Source organism: Vigna umbellata, chromosome 1 (genome assembly GCF_029865625.1).
Source record: "Vigna umbellata cultivar VRB3 chromosome 1, Vumbellata_1.0, whole genome shotgun sequence".
NCBI classification, from domain to species: Eukaryota; Viridiplantae; Streptophyta; class Magnoliopsida; order Fabales; family Fabaceae; genus Vigna; species Vigna umbellata.
Genome location: NC_142165.1, coordinates 40,528,369 through 40,548,149, shown reverse-complemented (window position 1 = coordinate 40,548,149; position 19,781 = coordinate 40,528,369). Strand labels below are relative to the sequence as shown.

The window sequence follows — 19,781 nt, the reverse complement described above, 5'->3', positions numbered from 1 at the left end:
GTAAATGAAAAAGTGAATGAATAGGAAAACCTTGGAATGTAAATAAACAGAGAATTTGGCGCTAAAATAAAGTAGTCTCATCCGAGTTGTTGACTTCCTAGTGAAATTCTTTTGAGCTAACTTCACTATCATCTCAAACATTCAACACAAAAATTTGCAATGTTAAAGTCTACTACTTTTTTTTAAGAGGTTTAGGATATGATGATCTTTACATAACACTATGTGGAGATGTATTGATAGGTGAATTTTTCTATTCTATTCCTTCACAACCACACCATAGCAACTTAACTTTGTTCCTTTTCCCTACAAAACTAGGTTTTTGTTTATTAAAACACCTAAATTATTATTTTACAATAATGATATTAATAAAGTATGATCAATTAAAAATAAAATCAATTTATAATATATAAATATTATCCAATTTTATAAAATCCAATTAGATTTAAAGTTTATTTATTGGCCTGATATCATAATTGATTTTATAAAATTTATATTTATTTATAAGGATTAAATAGTCAATCCCACATTCATCAATTGCTAACCTTAGTTGCATGAGTTGTACAAATAACATTTCTCTTTTCAAGTACCATGACTTCCCATATCAACAACCTTAGAAATCTGGTCCTAACTAATGAAGACATTAATACACGTTTTTTCACATTGTAACTTGTTACATTTACATTTTCCTCCAAAAAAGTATGGTACAACTTTTTGGCTTTGTTAAAGTGCATTGCAAGTAATGTCACGGATACTACTGCATTAGCATCATCAAGTACAACGTCAATAGCATATTCATTACACAATGTGGAAAGGGGGATCAAGGCATTACACAATGTGGAAAGGGGGATCAAGGCATTACACAGTGTGGAAAGGGGGATCAAGGCATTACACAGTGTGGAAAGGGGGATCAAGGCATTACACAGTGTGGAAAGGGGGATCAAGGCATTACACAGTGTGGAAAGGGGGATCAAGACATTACACAGTGTGGAAAGGGGGATCAAGGCATTACACAACGTGGAAAAGGGGATCAAGGCATTACACAACGTGGAAAAGGGGATCAACCGCGACACAGAAAAAAGGAAATGAGGTTATGCCAGTTACAGTGTAGCTATATCAGCCTAGTTTAGAATCAACATGTATCACACCCGTTAGAAACTCAAGGGCATTTTCTTTGGATATAAGAAGCACCTTGCTCTTCATACCTATCCATAGCACACTGAATTAGCTTTGTATTTAAAAGATTACAATCATGAGTACAGAATTTTTAAGTCAGTTTTCATGGTGATCTAATTTGAATAACTGAACTCTTTCGCAGTCAGTTAACACTTACTCAGACTTGGAGAACCACATCTGCTGGAAGGAGCCAAGAGAAGCCAATATACTTCCCCCTATCCAAACACTGCAAAGATATTTACCATCATGATTAAAAGGATAAATGAGCTTGATGTGTAAACAAGCTACATCATCTTAAATTGCATTTATCATTAAAGTGAAACGTTGCAACATGAACCAACTCATCATAATATCATCACAGCCGCGTGAAATTGAGAAAAATACAGACAAGCACAGATGAACATCCCACCTGAACCTTCTTTCAGTAGCATTGCCACTGACAAATACTTTAACTCTAGCAGCTTGAGGGGACCCCTACAAATAGAAATCACATCTCAAAGATCTTGTTTATATATTAATATAAAAGCAATTGCCTACAACCCAAAAAACATCATTCAAGTATACGTCTGACATGTAAATAATATCGTTTCATACTGAAATATTTTCCAACCAATTTCCACAAAACAGACAGAAGGTTGTGTTCCTCTCCTAGTTTTTTAAAGCCTTATTTTGCAATTACTAGGCTTTTTACAATCCCCGATTCTCTACAAAGCTTTTCAAGGTTTCCACAATCTTCAGTGTGTGGATTGTGTTTTTATGTATGTGATAATGATGGCATATGGCAAAAGGGAAATTTATTACAACAATAGAATGAAAAGAAGGACAAAAACATTCGACATTTTAAAAGAAACCGGCCGATAAAATTTATGATAATCAGAAATTTGGCATTCAGAATGAGTACAATACATTGGATATTCTAAAGAAAACAAACCAATAAAATTTATCATATAAAAAAAATTTGACATTCATTTAATAAAATATGTGCTTGTGTAAATTTGACCTCTAGCAAGTCTTTCTCGATGCGTTCCTTCAGTTGATGCATTGAAGCTGTACCACCAGTAAGCTGTGAGATATACAAAATCAGTTTCAAATATGTCCAAGTACCCTTAAACTCAGAAAGAGGTGGAACAGGAGAGCACCAAATCAATATGAAGGTTACCAGTATGGTACTAAACAGTTCTCTACGAATGTCCACATCACACTTATTAATGCTCTCTATGATCTGCAAAAGAAACGATAAAACAATGAGCAATGGAAGAAAGAATGTACTAAAATTTACCACAAAAGAAAATATACTATTTTTGGAAGACTGCGAAGTGAAGGAGCAATTTCTGCAATAATCTCCATGCCAGGGATTGTCTGCGATAATATTGAAGAAGTGAATTAATAAGAGGACGTGCGGAATGGAAATTTGACTGAACTGAACCATAGAAGCACAGAACACCGCTAAAAATCCCATTGAATAAAATTAAAACATCCAAGCCTAAAAGCCACACACCTGAACAAGAGATGGATTAAAAAGAATATCAGGAATCTTGAATCTATCAGATCCGACTTCAATAATTCTGTGACATACATGGTATCAAAGTTATATGGTTATTGCAGAAAAAGCAATTAAAATCAACAAATATACTTGTAGATACACAGAAGATAACAGAGACAAGGGACCGAAGACCATTCAAATAATTTTAAAAAAAAAACCCTGAGTATTTTCAATACAAGTAATGTTGGACTCACTGGCCATCAGGAAGCTCGTATGGAGTCATAGGAATATTAGAATACGCACTCTCTGCATGGAAAAATAATTATAATGGATATCATGTCGTGTGGAATCTGATAATAATGAAATCCAATGTAAACAGAAAGGTAAAACCGTCATAGTTAAAATGAGTCCGATTATAATGTTAACTAAGAGAACTGGTTAAGGAGCAATTAATAATACACACAAGTAGATGTTTCCAATTAATTAAATAAATTAAACTATTTTTGTGTTTTAAATATAATAAATGTTTTCTTTTTCAATAAAAAATTTCATTATATCAACACATAAAAAAACCATGAGCAAGTGTCACAAACGATGTCAAAAGAAAAATCAAGCCAACATATTATAGCTTGCGAGAGAACTGTGAAAGCTGTTTAAACCCTACAGTTGCAAGCAATCACATCAGTTTACTATTTATATAATAATTAACATAAAGCTAAATCATAAGAATCTTATAAACTCATACACTGCCCCATAGATTAAAAAATAATCATTCACGAATTATGAAATAATACGATAGTAGAGCTACAGTTAATATCAATCATTGAAGAATGGAATAAAATTTTATTTTCAAGCAATATATTACAAACATAGAGCTAATCAATGCACAACCTAACACAAATGCCACCAAAAGTAAAGCACTTTTCTGTATAAATCCCACAAAGAATACAATGAACTAGACCAAGAAGGGTCAAAAGTCAAAGCATTATGTGAAACTACAATTGGGATACAAACCATCATATGGAGAATCTGGCGTGCGGCAAACACATTCCTTGATGTCTTCAACAATAACCCTCTGTCACGATAATGAATCAGCAAGGAATGGAGATAAAGACATGAAAAGAAAATATGGGCAGAATACATACCTGGCAGTAGAGTTTGTAGCCTTCTGTTGTATGTGGAAAATCAAGGTCTACAATCTATGAATCAGAAAAAACACAAGTCATAAAGATATGAATACGCAAGTACAAAAAATAGATGTACATTTTTCACTCCAGCAATGTACCACAAGCAAGCGTGTCATTGTTATCAAACTTGAACAATTAATTGGTAGATAAAGTTCAAGATCAAGAGTGGGCATCAGGCTTGAAAAGATGAAAATGGAGTCCTTATTCCATTTCATGATAGTTCTACCACAAAGTTGAAGCCCTCTGGGGGCAACAATGGAATACAACACCTCAAGGTTGACACCCCAACATTGCAAACTTCAAAAACTCAAGGGAAAAAGAATTAAAAATTAAGCAAAACCACAAAAACAAGACATGCTACTGAGAAATAGTTAAAAATTCAATTATAAAATACCTGAAGATTCCCAGGACTTATTTCCTTTTTCTTGAATGAATATCGAGGTCTTGGCTAACAAAAAAATGTAAATATAAATATAGCTACTTTAATTGAGATGATCATAAAAACAATTAAAATAGCTCATCTTCGTCACTCACTGTGATACCTTTGGCTTCCAAACTCTCGTCAAGCATTCTGTCAGAAATTGTCCTCCTATAGGAGAACTTATCACAGCCTATTGTAGACATAAATAAAGAGATAAGTAGACACAAGAAACTTATAAACATTAAACACAAAATACAAGGCTACAATTAAAATATAATAAAAATTCCTCTAAATTATATATCAAGGAAGAAAATGTAAAACATCACCCACAGACAGATGAAGAAACATTAATATTGATAGTCATCCATGAAACTAAATGGAACTTGCATGCCAACATGTCAAAGACACCATCGGGGAACTTGCATTATTGCCTGCCGCAAATTTCATAGTTAATACTTCCTGTATTTCACAATTTAATTATGCTTTGTTTCTGTAAACATTGAATTAAGTGCTCTATCACGGTGACTGCTCTGGCACACGACAATTGGGAAGCTGTCCTAAATATAACCTCAGATATGATAATTGTTATGAGGGCCTTTTAGCCACAACAGTGACAAAAGCAATGATTAAAGATAAGCTAAAAAGAAAGAAATCTTGAAAACCATGAATAATCATATTATTTTGACAATGCCACAATTATACTCCTTCATACAAGGGTGAATACCAAAAGCAACTCAACAATTTTCTTAGATGCTAAAAATAATTGTTGTCGTGATTATACAATTGGAAAATTCCCAGTTTTCGTCACAAATTTTAAAACAGTACCTTTTACCATGTTCTTTCATAGTCAGCAAAAGAAGATCAGATAATTTATCACATCATATTAAATATCTTTAAGAAATATATCAATGACTTACTTAAAACCCAAATCCAGTAGTGATCTTCTTAATGAAATAAGATGTTTTCAGAGCAATAATTCACACAAAGAAAAGTGTAATTAATAAAATTAGTCTTAAAATAACATTAAATACAATAATAAGCATGTAAAAATATGACCAGGTCATCAAATATGAGTTCTATTTTTCAAGATAGCAAATAATACCTTTTGAAGAACATAACCTTCCAGTACTGGTGCAACTGTAGTTGATCCAGCACCACTAAATTTTGAAATAATGAACAAAACTACTCATCAGAAATGTAGTATTATAATGTGGCATGTCAACTACAATCAATGAATTTAAAGTAAAGTGACAACAAAAATTTAGTCACATACTGAAAAATAAAAAGGAAGACAAGTGCATTGCACTATCTACTCATCAGAAATGTAGTATTATAAATTGTGTCAACTACAACCAATGAATTAAAAGTAAAGTGACAACAAAAATTTAGTCACATACTGAAAAATAAAAAGGAAAACAAGTGTATTGCACTATCTTCCGAACAGAATTCACAAGTACCCAATCTGGCCATTCTATTGAACATTATCATCAACACAGAACCAAACTATTTGTCATCAGCTTAAAAAATCTCATACCTATCAACAACTAATGAGGTAGCACGCCCTGATGCAAAAGATGTGAGAACCTGGTGTCAAGAAAGACTCCATTAACTAGTTCAAACTATATAAAATGCATTTTGTATCACTAATTTTTTTTGTTGCAACTTGCATGTAAAATTAAGATATGAACAGAGCAGTAAAAATCATACAACTTACCGCATTCTTCGCCAAAAACAATGCTGGTACTTTATATTTTTCAAACATAAGTTCTGCTGCCCTGATACAGAAAGAAAAGAATTATAAAAATGAAAATCTAAAATTCGAATAATTGAACCAAACTTTATTACCGAACATAAATAATATAATAGTGTAAAGAACTAAAAGCCTAAAAACCAAAAACTGAAATGAGAGGGGGATGGGTACTTCTATCAGAATACCTTTCTCTCTGTTCTTGAGTGTTGGAACATTGTTCGGCAAGTAGCATTGGACGCTCTTTAGGATCAACTAAGAGGCATTCCCTGAAAAAACAGTCACAGTGAATAGTAGAATAAAACATAAAAAGAGAAGAATAAGTTAACAGCAATGCATTAGAGAACAATACTTGACACAGATGGAAAAACATCACGCATACAACTCGGATTGGTAAACATAAAATGAGATTAGTGTAACATGTGTCCTAGCATAAATAACGGTATATCTCAACCACACATATCCCCTTTTTACTCTCTACATACTAGACTTGAAAAATTCTTGGGACCACCACATATGATAAAAACCATCACAAGATTCCAAAGTAAGAACCTTGGCAATCCACAACTGCATATGATATGTAAAGAAAATAATGATCCTGTATACCATCCAAAAGAAGAGAAGAAAATGATGATCTTTCATTCCAGATTATACAATTTTTCAGTATTCAGAAACAACCTCAAAGCATGATCCCATATGTTGTCAACAATATTCCAGTCAACAATAACTCCATTCTTCAATGGTGAGAGCAGCTGAACAGTATACCAGATAAATTACCAAAAAAGAACATAATTAGTACAAAACTGAGTTAATTAAAGCCTAATTTAGCAGATATTTCAAATACCTCCATATAGTCTCGACGGTATCCCAAGGACTGAGATCCTACATAAAGTTTGCATTTTTCCTTGGTTCTGTCAGATTCATGATTTTTTTTATTGTTTTGTAAATCCACAGCAGAGCCAGATGACACTCCAGCATTAACAGGTCCATCAATGTCCATTTGATCAATTGCACCAACAACCTAAATAACCAATCACTATATGTAACTACTATAAATTTTACAGATATCCCTTACAAAAATTTGTTATGGATTCTCCAACAGTATTATTTAAGATCAAGCACCAATAGTTATCAATTCACTACATGAATGGATTTGGTTCAAATAAAGAAAATGTAAACCAGGTATTATCTAGAGAAAATCAATTATATGTCAACGCATGCATCATGATTTGTTATTCATATGCATGCATTGATTATTGATTATACGATCAACTACTGAAATTAGGTCATGTTAACTATTACAGGACAAAATTCCAGAGCAGAACTGAAAATGAATAACAGTGTAAAATTAATATAACTGCTCAAAACATGGACAACTCAATATACAATCTCATCCTCAATAGTAATGTGTGTCAACTCAATCCCCAAAAATTTTGCATATAAAAATTCAGTCTTACAAATTATACATTCTATGAAATGAATCCTTGCTAAGGTGTGTAAGGCTTGAGAAACCTTTTCCATATATAAAATCCATATTAATAAGACGCACTTAAGATTAAAAAAACACGAGAAGAATACAAGAATTTTCGGAAGTTTAGGTTAGTGAATGCTAAATAAGCTTAAAACAGATGAGCATTTAAATTTCTATTTGATGGAAAAAAGCAAGAATAGAAGGTTTGCTAAGAGTGTAGGTCACAGTTAAAAGAGACACTTACAGAGGGGAAAACGGCCTTGGGAGCATCTTCGCCAGCGTAACCGGCTTTGCATGTATGCGAACCCAGGTCTATTACTATGGCTGATACTTCGTCTGTGAATTACGAACAAAAAGATTAAAATGAAAACGAAAATCAGAGATTATGAAAGCTGAAAAGGAGATAGGAAAGAAAAGAGTGAACACTGACCACCGCCATACATGACTGGTTTGAGTAAGAGAAAGTTGAGATTGAAGGGTTTAGATGAGAAAGAGTGCAAAGAAAGAGCAGTGAGAAGGAAATGAAAAAGAATGAAGAGAGGATGGCGGGTTTTCTGGGATTCAATCCATGCCACGTCTTGGGTTGGGCCCTTCAGATCTGTACAAACAAACAAACTACGTGTTCATGGTGTTATACCAAGATTTTATTTTCTTAGTGAAGTAATTGTTATCTTTATTCTTGAGAAAGTTGGAAGTGTGCACATTTTTATGATAATAAAACTAAAAGTATAATTAAAAAGTTGTTTTGATTAAATAAATTGAAAAAAATTGTTAAAGTTTGTTATAGTTATTAAACTTTATACATAAAAGAATTATAATATTATCTATACGGTCTATATCTATATATAGAATATTTATAATAATTCAACTTTTTGGGATTCATCTTCAATTTTATCTTTTAAATATTTTTTAAATTAAAATAGTTATTTAATTAAATTACCTTTTATGTGATTTTTTTTATTTAACCAGTTTTTTTAATATTTTATTCCTAAAATTTAATTATTTTTTAAACGAAAATAACTATTTATAGTAAAATCTATCTCCCAAAAAAATATACAAATAAAATTGTAAAATTTATTTATTCTTTACGGGTTAAATATGTTTTTAGTCCCTAAACTATCAAGCGATTTTGGTTTTAGTCCCTACTCAAAACATTGATGGCATTTAGTCCTTGTAGTATTAAAACATGTAAAAATAGTCCTTAAAAATGGACGGCGTTAACTTTTGGTTGATCTGGCAAACGGTAATGCCACGTCCTCCGCCAGCTTCCCTGTTCTCTATCTGCCACGTTGCTTATATCGTGAAAACCCTATGTTCATCTTCCTCTGAGAGAAATGCCTAACCTAATAAATCCTCCGAGAGACGGAAATTTTTAGATTGAATTCAGGGGAGGCACAATCCACTCAAAATGAACACAACTGAATACAATTATTAAAAACACAAGCCAAATGTACTCGGTTCTAACCAAAAATCAAGCTATAAGCATACATGAAAAATTACTACCCTCCTTATAAAGCAAAACATTAAATCCCTAAATAAGATTATAACTGCATTTCTTTCTCCACGAAAAATTGCCCCAAAATCTTTACTTCATAAACAACAAACTTAGAATCCTAAACCAAGATGCAGTTCCCAGGTTTCCTTCTATTTCTCACAGAATAAAAAACAAAACCAAACATTCCACCCAAACAACCAAAACCGAAAACAGAGCACACATTCATTATTTCTATTTTCGAAACAAAATACCCCAAATCCATGGCAGGTGCAGAGCACATTGAAGGAAGAAACGTGGAGAGAGAAAAGCAAATGTACCGCGTCGAACGATGGTGAAATTAGACGAATTGGAGAAAGAAAGCGAAAATAAAAGGCATGGATTGAAGGAAAATGAGATATGCAAGGTGAGAGGGAAGAAAGGGAAAGTGAAACTTTGAATCGGAGTGTTCTGCTTAGAAAACGCCGCGTGGCAGATAGAGAACAGGAAGCTGGCGGAGGACGTGACATTGCCGTTTGCCAGATCAACCAAAAGTTAACGCCGTCCATTTTTAAGGACTATTTTTACATGTTTTAATACTACGAGGACTAAATGCCATCAATGTTTTGAGTAGGGACTAAAACCAAAATCGCTTAATAGTTAAGGGACTAAAAACATATTTAACCCATTCTTTACTTATCTATACACAAAATATGTTTTTATATTAACTAGTATTAGGTTAAAACTCCTAAACTAGGTCACACTAGTTCGAACTTAATTAGATTAAAAAAAATTAAAATTTTGATACGGATTAATTTTGAGTCAAACTCATCTGAGTTTAATCTTTCGTGAGTTAGATTGACTCATAACATTACTTAACTTTGTGTTTCGATATTATTAATTAGTATTTTTTTATTATATTCTAGACAATGATAAATAGTACTTTAGACAAGAATAAAAAAGAAAATGTTTCAAGAAAGTAAAATATTATGGATCCATTAGAGACTTTAATTTTATAGAGGCATAAGTAATACAAAAATTATTCATGTTTTTGTTTTTAAACTTGATTTTGGATTGTATTTAGATTATATTGTATTTTTTTTAATTATCTCTAGAGTTTAATATAATTTTAGACTAAATTTTATTTAGGTTTAAGCTAGAAAAAAATGTTAATTTTTTTAAATTGAAAAAAACAAAAATTTATAATTAAGTAAACCAACAAGTCAATTAAGTAACCAACTCGTAGACCAAACTCGTGATCCATTTTGACAACATTAATAATAAGATTTTTCTTTTTAATTTATCATTTAAGTAAATGTTTATTTAAATACATTTTTAAATAAAATAATTATCTTACCATTCTACTTTTAAATAAATGTTTCTTTAAATTTAACTATTTTTAAATCAAAATAATTACCTACAATGAAATAAAAGTAGATATCCAAGTTTTTTACTAATAACTATAGAATAGGATTTGTAAACTTATAATAAAACATGTATTAAAAATAGTTATAAAATATTTTTAACTTTTATATAAAAATTAATTATTATAATTATATAAAAAAGCTTTCAATTTTTATGAGGAAACAAATGGTAAAAGAGTAAGTTTGTTTAATTTGTACTATGAGCTTGAAAAACGGAATCAAGCATTGAAAAGTCAACACTTAGCATCTATTAGTATCTGCCAATGAAAAGACAAAATTTAAACTGAACTAATTTCTAAATTTTAAGTTATAATTTTAATTCTCAAGGATAAATTTATCTTAGTTCTATAAGACCAGATTGATTTAATTTCGAGAGAAAACCAATATCAAAATTATTTAATTTAGCTTAAATAATACGTTGGAAATAATGAGAATAGGCATTGTCGTACATATGTAAGCAGAGATTATACGCAATAACTTTGATTAAGAAACACAACTCATTGACCACATCATGCATCAGCAAGTGTTGTATAAATAGTCTTGTCAACCAATAAAAATCTTGGGAAAAACCTTCTAGTACATAGTGATAAAGAATAAAAGACAGATGTTGAGTGAATTTGAGCTATTAACTTCCTGGCAGCTAAAAATGGGATCTTTACAAACAGAGAAAGTGATCTTATGTGATCATTATTATATAAGTTACCTGCAACTGCCTAATAATAATTTCACAACATTGTACACTATATAATTCAGGGTGCTGGCAGGGCTTAAAATTGAAAAAACACAACAGAATAGTATCCGAAGATTCCAAGCTTCAGGTTCGAATTCAATGAGCAGAAACTGCCTCTTAAAGAATGGATAAATATTTGCTTGAACGAATTTACTCTTTTTTAGTATGTATCTCCTTGCTATACGATCCTTGTTTGTACTTGTCAAAAGGATATTCAATAAGCTATTCCTCAACCTGTTTGCTCTATCTTTTTGGCACTATTAACAAATGTTGCACTTTTATCAAATCCTTCCAGCAAAAGAATCCGAAGAGCTTCTATTCCATCTTGTAATGTAAAACTCAACTGAGATAATTTTATGAACGTTTAGAACTTCCATGTGTGGCAAGTCAGTTGTCAGTTCAAACTTCAAAAAGTGAACAAAATGCATACCTCTTCTCTTTCCTGTTTAGTGAACGTGCGAAGAACAAATGCTACAGGATCCATTTTACCGGGAGGTCGTCCGATGCCTAATCAGCAATAAAATAGAATCGTATTATAAATTATTGTAATACAGATGTATTATAAATTACTGAAATGGTATGAATTTACCAATTCTTAAACGAGGAAAACCAGTATTCCCTTTGAAATGATTAATAACACTCTTCATTCTGCCAAAAAACAAGGAAAATGAAAACAGTGACACTTAATTTCTCTTTCGATTTGAAAGAAACAAGGTAAATGCTTATTGCTATATCACCCAGTATAAATTATCATAATACAAATAGTTAGCCTTCTGGCATGCCTGCCCTCAGAATATACAGTTCCCCCAATGCACTCCCCAACACAAGAAATGAGTTTCTTAAACTTGCACAGTAAAAAACCACATAAATCAAATGATTTGATGCAGAGACAAGGAGGCTGATTTATCCCTACATATTATCTCAGCAGAGAAAGGGAGTTGTTCACTTTTTTTCCCTATAGTAATTTTTCTAGTTCTCTGTATGTTTGTACTGGTTGTACAACAAGGCCACTCAAACACCCTTTGCCCCAAGACTGAGCGAGGATATCATCTTGATCATTAGCCAGAATGCAAAAAATGTAACCTCATCAGATGAAAATAAATAGTTCCTTTCCAAGACAAGGCATGCGAGTCTAGCATCCCACAACCTAATAGTTTTCCTTGATCCAGATGAGCATGAAAAAAGATGATTGTGCAACAAAGTATTTTTCTAGCATTTCCCTGACCTTGTGGGTGTGACTAAAGGAAGATAAATATCACATTTCAACTTTCAGAAATACGAACAATCCCGGCCTTGCTATTCACAACAATGGACATGTTGATTTATAGATTCAAAGGTGCCAAAGCAGGCATACACCAGGTTCTGTGGCAAAAAGAGTGCGCAAATAAAGAAAATTATAATTACCCATTGTGGCCTCCATGTCCACCCTTTGGTAGAAGCCGCAATTTAGCAAAAGGTAAATCCAAGTCATCAAAGATCTGAAAAAGAAAATTATCAATGCCATATTGCTTTAAAAGTAAAAAGAACAACGTAGTCATAGCATAGATATTATACCACAAGTACTTGCTTTAGTGGAATCTTGTAGTACGAAACTATGGCCCCAACCTTCAAAATAGATCGAAACAACAACCCATAATAATCAAAATATAATATTTATTACAGTGATTTCTTAGGAAGTGAAGGTCCAACTTGGAATATAGATATATTATGACAAGGACATGGACATGTAGACATGGAATTTTTTTTAAAAACCATATAATACATGACTATATAATAAAATGTATAAATTTGACCTTAAGAAAGAGCTTTAAATTAAAAGAAATAATTGATGTCATAAGAGTAAACACGAGTCATCATAGCATAGCTACAACAAAATGTCATTGCTTTAAAACATTTGAACATTATATCCAGATAGACACATACAGATTCACCGCTAGAATTCATAAAAGTCTGTGGTTTTGCAAGTATGACTGGGACATCACCTATTAAACCTGCAACCAGAAAACAATTTCCGTCACGAATGGGAACATGCAAATACTTAAATTTTTATCCATTTGCTTTTATCACCAATATTCTGAAAGCTTGTGGAACCAGCGTCTGTCTGCAATATTTGAAAATTTAAGCAAAAACCGTAACATGGCAACTACATTAATTTGGTGATTAAATACAAATGGATTCAGGTTTGGCAAGAAACTTCTATCGCACTTAACAACAACAGAAATCCCGAACCACAACGCAATTGGGCTTATCTAAAAAGTAAAAGTTATCATCATAGCGCAGAAAACTGAATACAAAAATGATGCTAAAACAGGTAAGGATGATGAGGAGTTAGGAATTCAGAGTTCAGACATATATGTTAGAAGTATGCAAGGCATATCATATCTATCAATCCGGAATAGTGGCATAAACTAACCGACACTAAAACTGATTATATATTGGTTAAATTGTATATGTATTTTAAATCGTACAATGTACATGTAAGACAGCTCCCAAAAAATTGCCACCCGCGAGATAAACCAAAATGCTCGTAACTTTGTACAGTGAGATAACACAATGGTTAGAAGCATTGCAGAAAAAGAAAACGAGCATTATTCCTACTTGTGATATCTAGGAGCAAGAGAGAAATCATATCTTTACCAATAACCTAGACTTTGAATTTTAAAGCTGACTGACATGTCTCTATGAAAAGATAAAACCAAATTAACTGAAGAGATATATTAGAGGCAGGGTTTTGTCAAGGTCTATCTAACCTTTCCCAAATAAAGCTTTGAAGGAAACAGTGTTCATAGATATCCCTTCAGCTTCAGCTATGGCATCAACCATCTCAAAGCCCACCTGAAAATATAAAGCTCCAAAACAGGTTATAATAATATAAATGTCAAAAAATGCAACGCAAAACTGATTTTATAACTATCCAAAATGAAAAGATGGAGAGGGTATGCATAGTGTGACTGACAGACATTGTGGCGAGTGGCAGCGTACTTTTTGCCTGGATTGCCGAGGCCAACGATTAACCAAGGTAAATTTTCCTTCTTCTTCTCTTTGGACTCGGTTGATACGGAAGCAGAAGAAGTAGAAGAAGAAGAACTTTGAATGGTCATAATGCGATTGCGAGACGAAGAAGATAGAGAGAAGAAGGGCCTTGAGAATCGACACCCGTGAAAGGGGATTTTAATGGACGATACCCAAAAACTACAAATGTTCATATTTTCAAACGTCAATCAAACACAAACATAAAAGATAAACCCTAGAAAAGAAGAATCGAGGAAGCTAGGTTGGAAAGTAACAGGAAAAACAGAAATAAAACGCATGATAATAACAGAAAGCAACAGGAAAAACAGAAATAAAACGCATGATGATAACAAAAACGACGCCGTTGCCGGGGATCGAACCCGGGTCACCCGCGTGACAGGCGGGAATACTTACCACTATACTACAACGACTTGATGATATTGAAGTTTTAATTTAAATAAGTAGGTTTAATTTACCGAATTTCATGGAGGTGCTTTTAAGATAAAAAAGTTTGTTAACTGAATTCGTATGACAAACTGTAGGAATAGTCTTAGTACAGAGGCGTGTCATATTATTAGCAATAAAAAAAAATCTTATGGAATAGCTATTTGTAATTGTTACATGAGAAAATTATATATATTAATTGGATCTAACATAATATTAAACATAAAGATAAAGTGTAGTTTTTGATAAAAAATTATTAAAAGAGAAAAACATTAGGTGATGTTTTGAAATCAACGAAAATATCCTTCAAAATAAAAACTGAATACTAAGTTTTACCATAATATTTATAGGTACTGTACATATATATATATATATATATATATATATATATATATATATATATAATATTGCCTTTTTTACATATTTTGTTTTCGATATTTCTCTCTCGATATTATTTACTGCTTATTTATAGTCATAAAAAAATATTATCATTCATAATCGTTATAATATTATTCTTTTCTTATTTTTATTTCTTCCGTATGAGTGCGACACATTTTACTTTTTATAGCATATTTAATTCGATTGTAAACTTTTAAAATTACCCAGTTTTTTATACTTCAAATTTAACTATTTACGTGGATAATATTAACCAGTTAATATTCATCACTATTTTCTGAGATATAAATCTTTCTGATACATATTCCATAAATACCCTGTAAATATAGGAATGAAGAATACTTATATATTCAATAAATAATAATTATTATAAATTAAAACCTCATATCATCAAGTCGTTGTAGTATAGTGGTGAGTATTCCCGCCTGTCACGCGGGTGACCCGGGTTCGATCCCCGGCAACGGCGTCGTTTTCTTTCCTTTTTTATCTTTTGCTGGCTTATGGAAAAAACTACAACTTGCTAAAAGAAGGATTTGTTTTTAAATTATGTTTTTAATCAAGTATTATTTCTTAATAGGATACCATCATTGCATCAATTTTGGACCGACATTTTTAAAAGGCTAAATTAATATATAAGAATATATATATATATATATATATATATATATATATATATATATATATATATATATATAATGTGTTTTATTATCATCGATACTATATTAATATTTACTTGATTTTTATCGTCTCAAATTAATAATGTAAATGTGTTTATTATAAAATATGTTCTTAAAATTTTGAATTAGGTCGATTTTCTAAAAATATATTTTGTTAATTCTTTAAAAAAATTGTTTTTATTATTATAACAATATTAGTTTTAATTTATTCAATTTTGAAGTTTTGAATTAATTTCACAAAAATCAAACATTCTGTTACATGACAGCTGTTGTTAATAATAATAATGTATTATTAGTAGTATTATGTTATATTATAAAAATTATCACAAACTCATCCCACTATTATTTTCATTCTCCCAACTGACTCTGATGATGAAAATAAAATAAGAATATGATAAGATGAAGTTAGAATAAATAAAAATTGATAGTGAGTCAAAAATAATTGTCAAAGACTATAATTACATAATTAAAATAATATTCTCGTTTTTGTTTAAAATTTTTTTTTTAAAATTGAATAAAATGTCAATGACTTCGTTTTTAATTTAAATTACATCAACATTTGTTTTTGCCTAGTGTACTTATTGTTCGGATGACAAAACATGCATGAATTAAAAAAAAAAACAACTATTCATTTTATACTAATGGCATCCACTTTAGATATTTCACATTTGCCACATACTTCAGCAACAATAAAAGGACAACAAATATCTATCATTATTTTCAAACACAGCAAACTCATTACGACCAGAGAAAGCAACTACATTTAAAAAACGGTTTAATGTCTCAATTGGGTCCTTATTTTTGTTAATTTGATGCAAATAAATCCTTTCCGTCAATTTCATCAAACAGCATGAATGTGTGACGTGGCTTGAGGACAGTATTGACACGTGTAAGGCCACGTCACACATTCATTAACGCCGTTTGATGAAATTGACGGAAAGGATTTATTTGCATCAAATTAACAAAAATAAGGACCCAATTGAGACGCCAAAAAATAAAGGAACCTATTTCAAATTCTGAACAAAAATAGGGACCTATTGAGACATTAAACCTTTAAAAAACTGTCCGGCAATAAAAATCTATTGTTTAATAAAAGATTAAAAAAATGCCCAACAATTCGACCATGACAATCACAATTCAATAATGTCAATCAGATCAAAGTCATTGTATGGTTCAACAAAAAGCAAATATAATTCCCAACAATATTTCTAGCTCTTCCACTCTATTGCTCTCTTTCTTCCTTTGCATAAAAAAGAGAAAAAAAATCGAGATCTGCAGAAAATAATCAAAACTTCAGAAAAATCTCAAATAAATTAATTTTCTTAAATAAAAAGTCCTCAAGAGAATTTTAACACCATGGTAGTTTGTCATTCTTCATTTTCCATGTCAATAACATTGGATGCAATTTTGGATGATACTTCACGTTGCAGTACATTTGATAATTAATATCCTTTCCATCATTTGTCGCATACATTGAAACAAAAATAGTATCAATAAAAATAGAATCAAGTATGAATTTACAATAAAAATAGTATCAAGTAAACTGAAATAATTATCTTTAACAACAAATCCATGTTTCCAACTAGAAGTGTGAAGATAATTGCTTTCACATTCTTAGGCAAAAAGTGGATATTAGAATGCTTAATAGATCTTTAACCATTAAAGATAGAACAAAAAATCTTTGACTATTATTTTTCACCACTCGAAGACATCCATGTGCTCTAAAAAAAATCAAAATCTATAATTGATTCATCCTAACATGTGTCAAGTTGAGTCTTTCGAGATTTATTGTTTAATTGATAATTGCACTCTTTTAATTCCTATTATAATATAATAAGTTTTTAAAATGCATAATGAACAATTGCAACAAAAAGAAATTGTAATAGAAAATAAATAAACAATCAACTTACATAAAAAAGCTTCAATGAGAAGCGTATAAGGATGAAGATTGTCCATGTTTGCTTTAAAACATTTGATGATGTTGAGACACCCTTACTATTATATTAAGCAAGTAGTTTATACAAATTTTCCTTGATTTTTTTCCAATTTTGGTTCCCAAGTAAGTGGATCAATTTTTTTCAAAGTAAAAGGCCAATGTTTTTAATTTCATTCTTGAATCTAAAATTACTTTAAAAGTAAGCACAATATTCATTTCAATATTTTTCAAATTTGACCATCTTCAATTCAGCCATATTTTTTTTGTGACTTCATCCCTATCCTTAACATTCTCAATGAACAAACTTTGAATCTTTCAAACTTGTAAAAAATACAAATTGAAAGTAAAGTAGATTGTGTGACAAAAATTAAGGTTGTGCATCACAAAAAAGCAATAAGAACTTTTGATTTTTTTTTCAACCCTCTCCCACTCTTCCTATGAAGGAAAATATTTGTAAGATTCATCAACCAATGACAAACCCCTAGAAAGCACGTGGATATTTCAACAACTATGTTAACTTCCATAGTGTGAGGAATAGACAACCCACATAATGTATCAACATTAGTAAACTTTTAAAGATATTGTTTGAATTTTAGCATTCTAGTCTCCGAACTCTTAACATATTTGATATTATTTTTAATTTGATCCAAAACATTACTTTGTATCTTTAATCATTCTTGAGCAATCAAATTCAACATGTGTGCATAACAACGGATATGAAAGAATTTCTCCCCATATATTAAATCACTTTGTTGACTAACAGTTTGACAATGTGTATTGGTTTGTTCGAGAGTAGAGATAAATATATTGAGTTTTTTTGCATTTCTAGAAATGTAGAATTCGTTGTACTCACATATCAAACCATTTTGTAGACTAACAATTTGACCGTGTGTATGAATAGAGGTAAAATTGAGTTTTTCTGCATATCTAGAAATGTAGAATTCGTTGTACACAAAAAATCGTGGGTGTTGTTCTAAATAGTGAACATATTCTCAGCTAGCTTGCTACAGGCATATTTGATCGGGAAGTGATTTCATACAACTTTTTCTTTACAAATTATTTCTTAATCACTTAGAGGAAGATAAAAAAATTGTATGGAAATTTGTAAATAAATTGAGTTTAAATATTCTTATACTTTCATACAAGATAATCAATATGTGGATAGGTTGATTTCTCTTATATTAGAAAGTAAGATTTAATATAAATATAAATGGTAAGACAGCATACCATATAAGATAAGTCTTAATTTCTTTTATAGTAAGTTCCAACTTATTATGTTTAGAACTATATTTTATAAAATGTACTGAGAACACGTATTTATCATCAAAACCAATGAAAGTCATGCACATGTTACAGAAGTTTACATGAAACTCCGTAAACCGTTAGGTTTTCGAAGCTTAAGGTGTCATGATTGGTTTGTTTTGTACCAAATTTCCGATTAATCAGGTACCTTGAATGTTGTTATGTAGAAGCAAACATAACGTAGCGAAATCAATTCCAGCCTTAGTGACAGATATTGCTAAATCTAAACTCACAAAATTTGCTCTTCGTCGCAGTATGTAAATTCAGGGTACAACAACCACTAAACCACAAAATTACAAGTAGTCACAACTTGGACTATCATACATATCTTGCACATTACATTTACTATAAGGGAAATAAACAAAATGTTGGAGGGAATTTCACCTATAAAACTATTACAATTTACAAACGTGAACATGCATTAATCGAACAAGCTCAAATATTAATGGTTGCATCCCACAGCCTTAGAAGCCCATTGCGACCGCCGCTGCATATCCGTTTCCTTTCTAAGTCTGAAGCAACACATCTCACCTGGATGTCATAATAATACGAACAAAATCAACCCAGGAAAGCAACCAATAACAAATGGAGATAACAACCAATAAAAAATGTTGATAACAACAGGCATACAATAACATTCTCCAGCCACAGATGCACCTTAGCTAGCAAAAACACTTATCAAGTAACCGATGCCAATTAAAATAATCAACAATAATTTTCAGTAAGCCATAATTCAATAGTGAAAAGAGTTGTCACTGCATGGCAAAGTTTCATAAAGAAAAGAACAATATATTTTGAAATTTAGCCAAAAGAAATTTAAAGATTTTTAATTTTTCAATTTCCATGCTGTGTAGTTATTTATCTCGAAAAAAAACGAGCTTCCTTAGGCAAGTTCTCCAAAACTAAT

General features: G+C 31.1%; 2 protein-coding genes, 2 non-coding genes and 1 pseudogene across 5 annotated transcripts in view; 1 reads left to right on the top strand and 4 right to left on the bottom strand.

Annotated features, from left to right (window-relative positions):
• Positions 1 to 742: 742 nt before the first annotated feature.
• On the bottom strand, positions 743 to 8,088 carry LOC124848201 (actin-related protein 4-like; annotated as a pseudogene). The gene is made up of 20 exons (XR_015783242.1): positions 7,913 to 8,088; positions 7,727 to 7,818; positions 6,856 to 7,032; positions 6,690 to 6,763; positions 6,200 to 6,280; positions 5,979 to 6,039; positions 5,799 to 5,848; positions 5,367 to 5,421; positions 4,378 to 4,454; positions 4,238 to 4,291; positions 3,802 to 3,855; positions 3,671 to 3,731; positions 2,911 to 2,962; positions 2,672 to 2,738; positions 2,470 to 2,532; positions 2,333 to 2,395; positions 2,174 to 2,236; positions 1,583 to 1,647; positions 1,331 to 1,399; positions 743 to 1,202 (listed from the first exon to the last, which is right to left on the bottom strand). The product of XR_015783242.1 is annotated as an actin-related protein 4-like (transcript).
• A 2,789-nt stretch (positions 8,089 to 10,877) lies between these two features.
• LOC124848203 (peptidyl-tRNA hydrolase, chloroplastic-like) lies at positions 10,878 to 14,461 on the bottom strand. The gene is made up of 8 exons (XM_047325844.2): positions 14,068 to 14,461; positions 13,858 to 13,942; positions 13,031 to 13,098; positions 12,662 to 12,712; positions 12,512 to 12,585; positions 11,697 to 11,755; positions 11,538 to 11,614; positions 10,878 to 11,450 (listed from the first exon to the last, which is right to left on the bottom strand). The coding sequence occupies exons 1-8, from the start codon at positions 14,311 to 14,313 to the stop codon at positions 11,337 to 11,339; spliced, it is 774 nt and encodes a 257-aa protein (XP_047181800.1). The 5' UTR covers positions 14,314 to 14,461; the 3' UTR covers positions 10,878 to 11,336.
• Positions 14,462 to 14,478: 17 nt separating this feature from the next.
• On the bottom strand, positions 14,479 to 14,550 carry TRNAD-GUC (transfer RNA aspartic acid (anticodon GUC)). Its single transcript has one exon. It is a non-coding gene; the product is annotated as a tRNA-Asp (tRNA).
• An 803-nt stretch (positions 14,551 to 15,353) lies between these two features.
• Positions 15,354 to 15,425, top strand: TRNAD-GUC (transfer RNA aspartic acid (anticodon GUC)). Its single transcript has one exon. It is a non-coding gene; the product is annotated as a tRNA-Asp (tRNA).
• A 3,667-nt stretch (positions 15,426 to 19,092) lies between these two features.
• The window catches only part of SCD1 (stomatal cytokinesis defective / SCD1 protein (SCD1)), a 32,585-nt gene continuing 31,896 nt past the window's right edge, over positions 19,093 to 19,781 (bottom strand). The window contains exon 31 of the mRNA XM_047319283.2: positions 19,093 to 19,405. Coding sequence (XP_047175239.1) covers positions 19,310 to 19,405 — 96 coding nt within the window. The 3' untranslated portion in view covers positions 19,093 to 19,309. The remainder of the gene's footprint in view (positions 19,406 to 19,781) is intronic.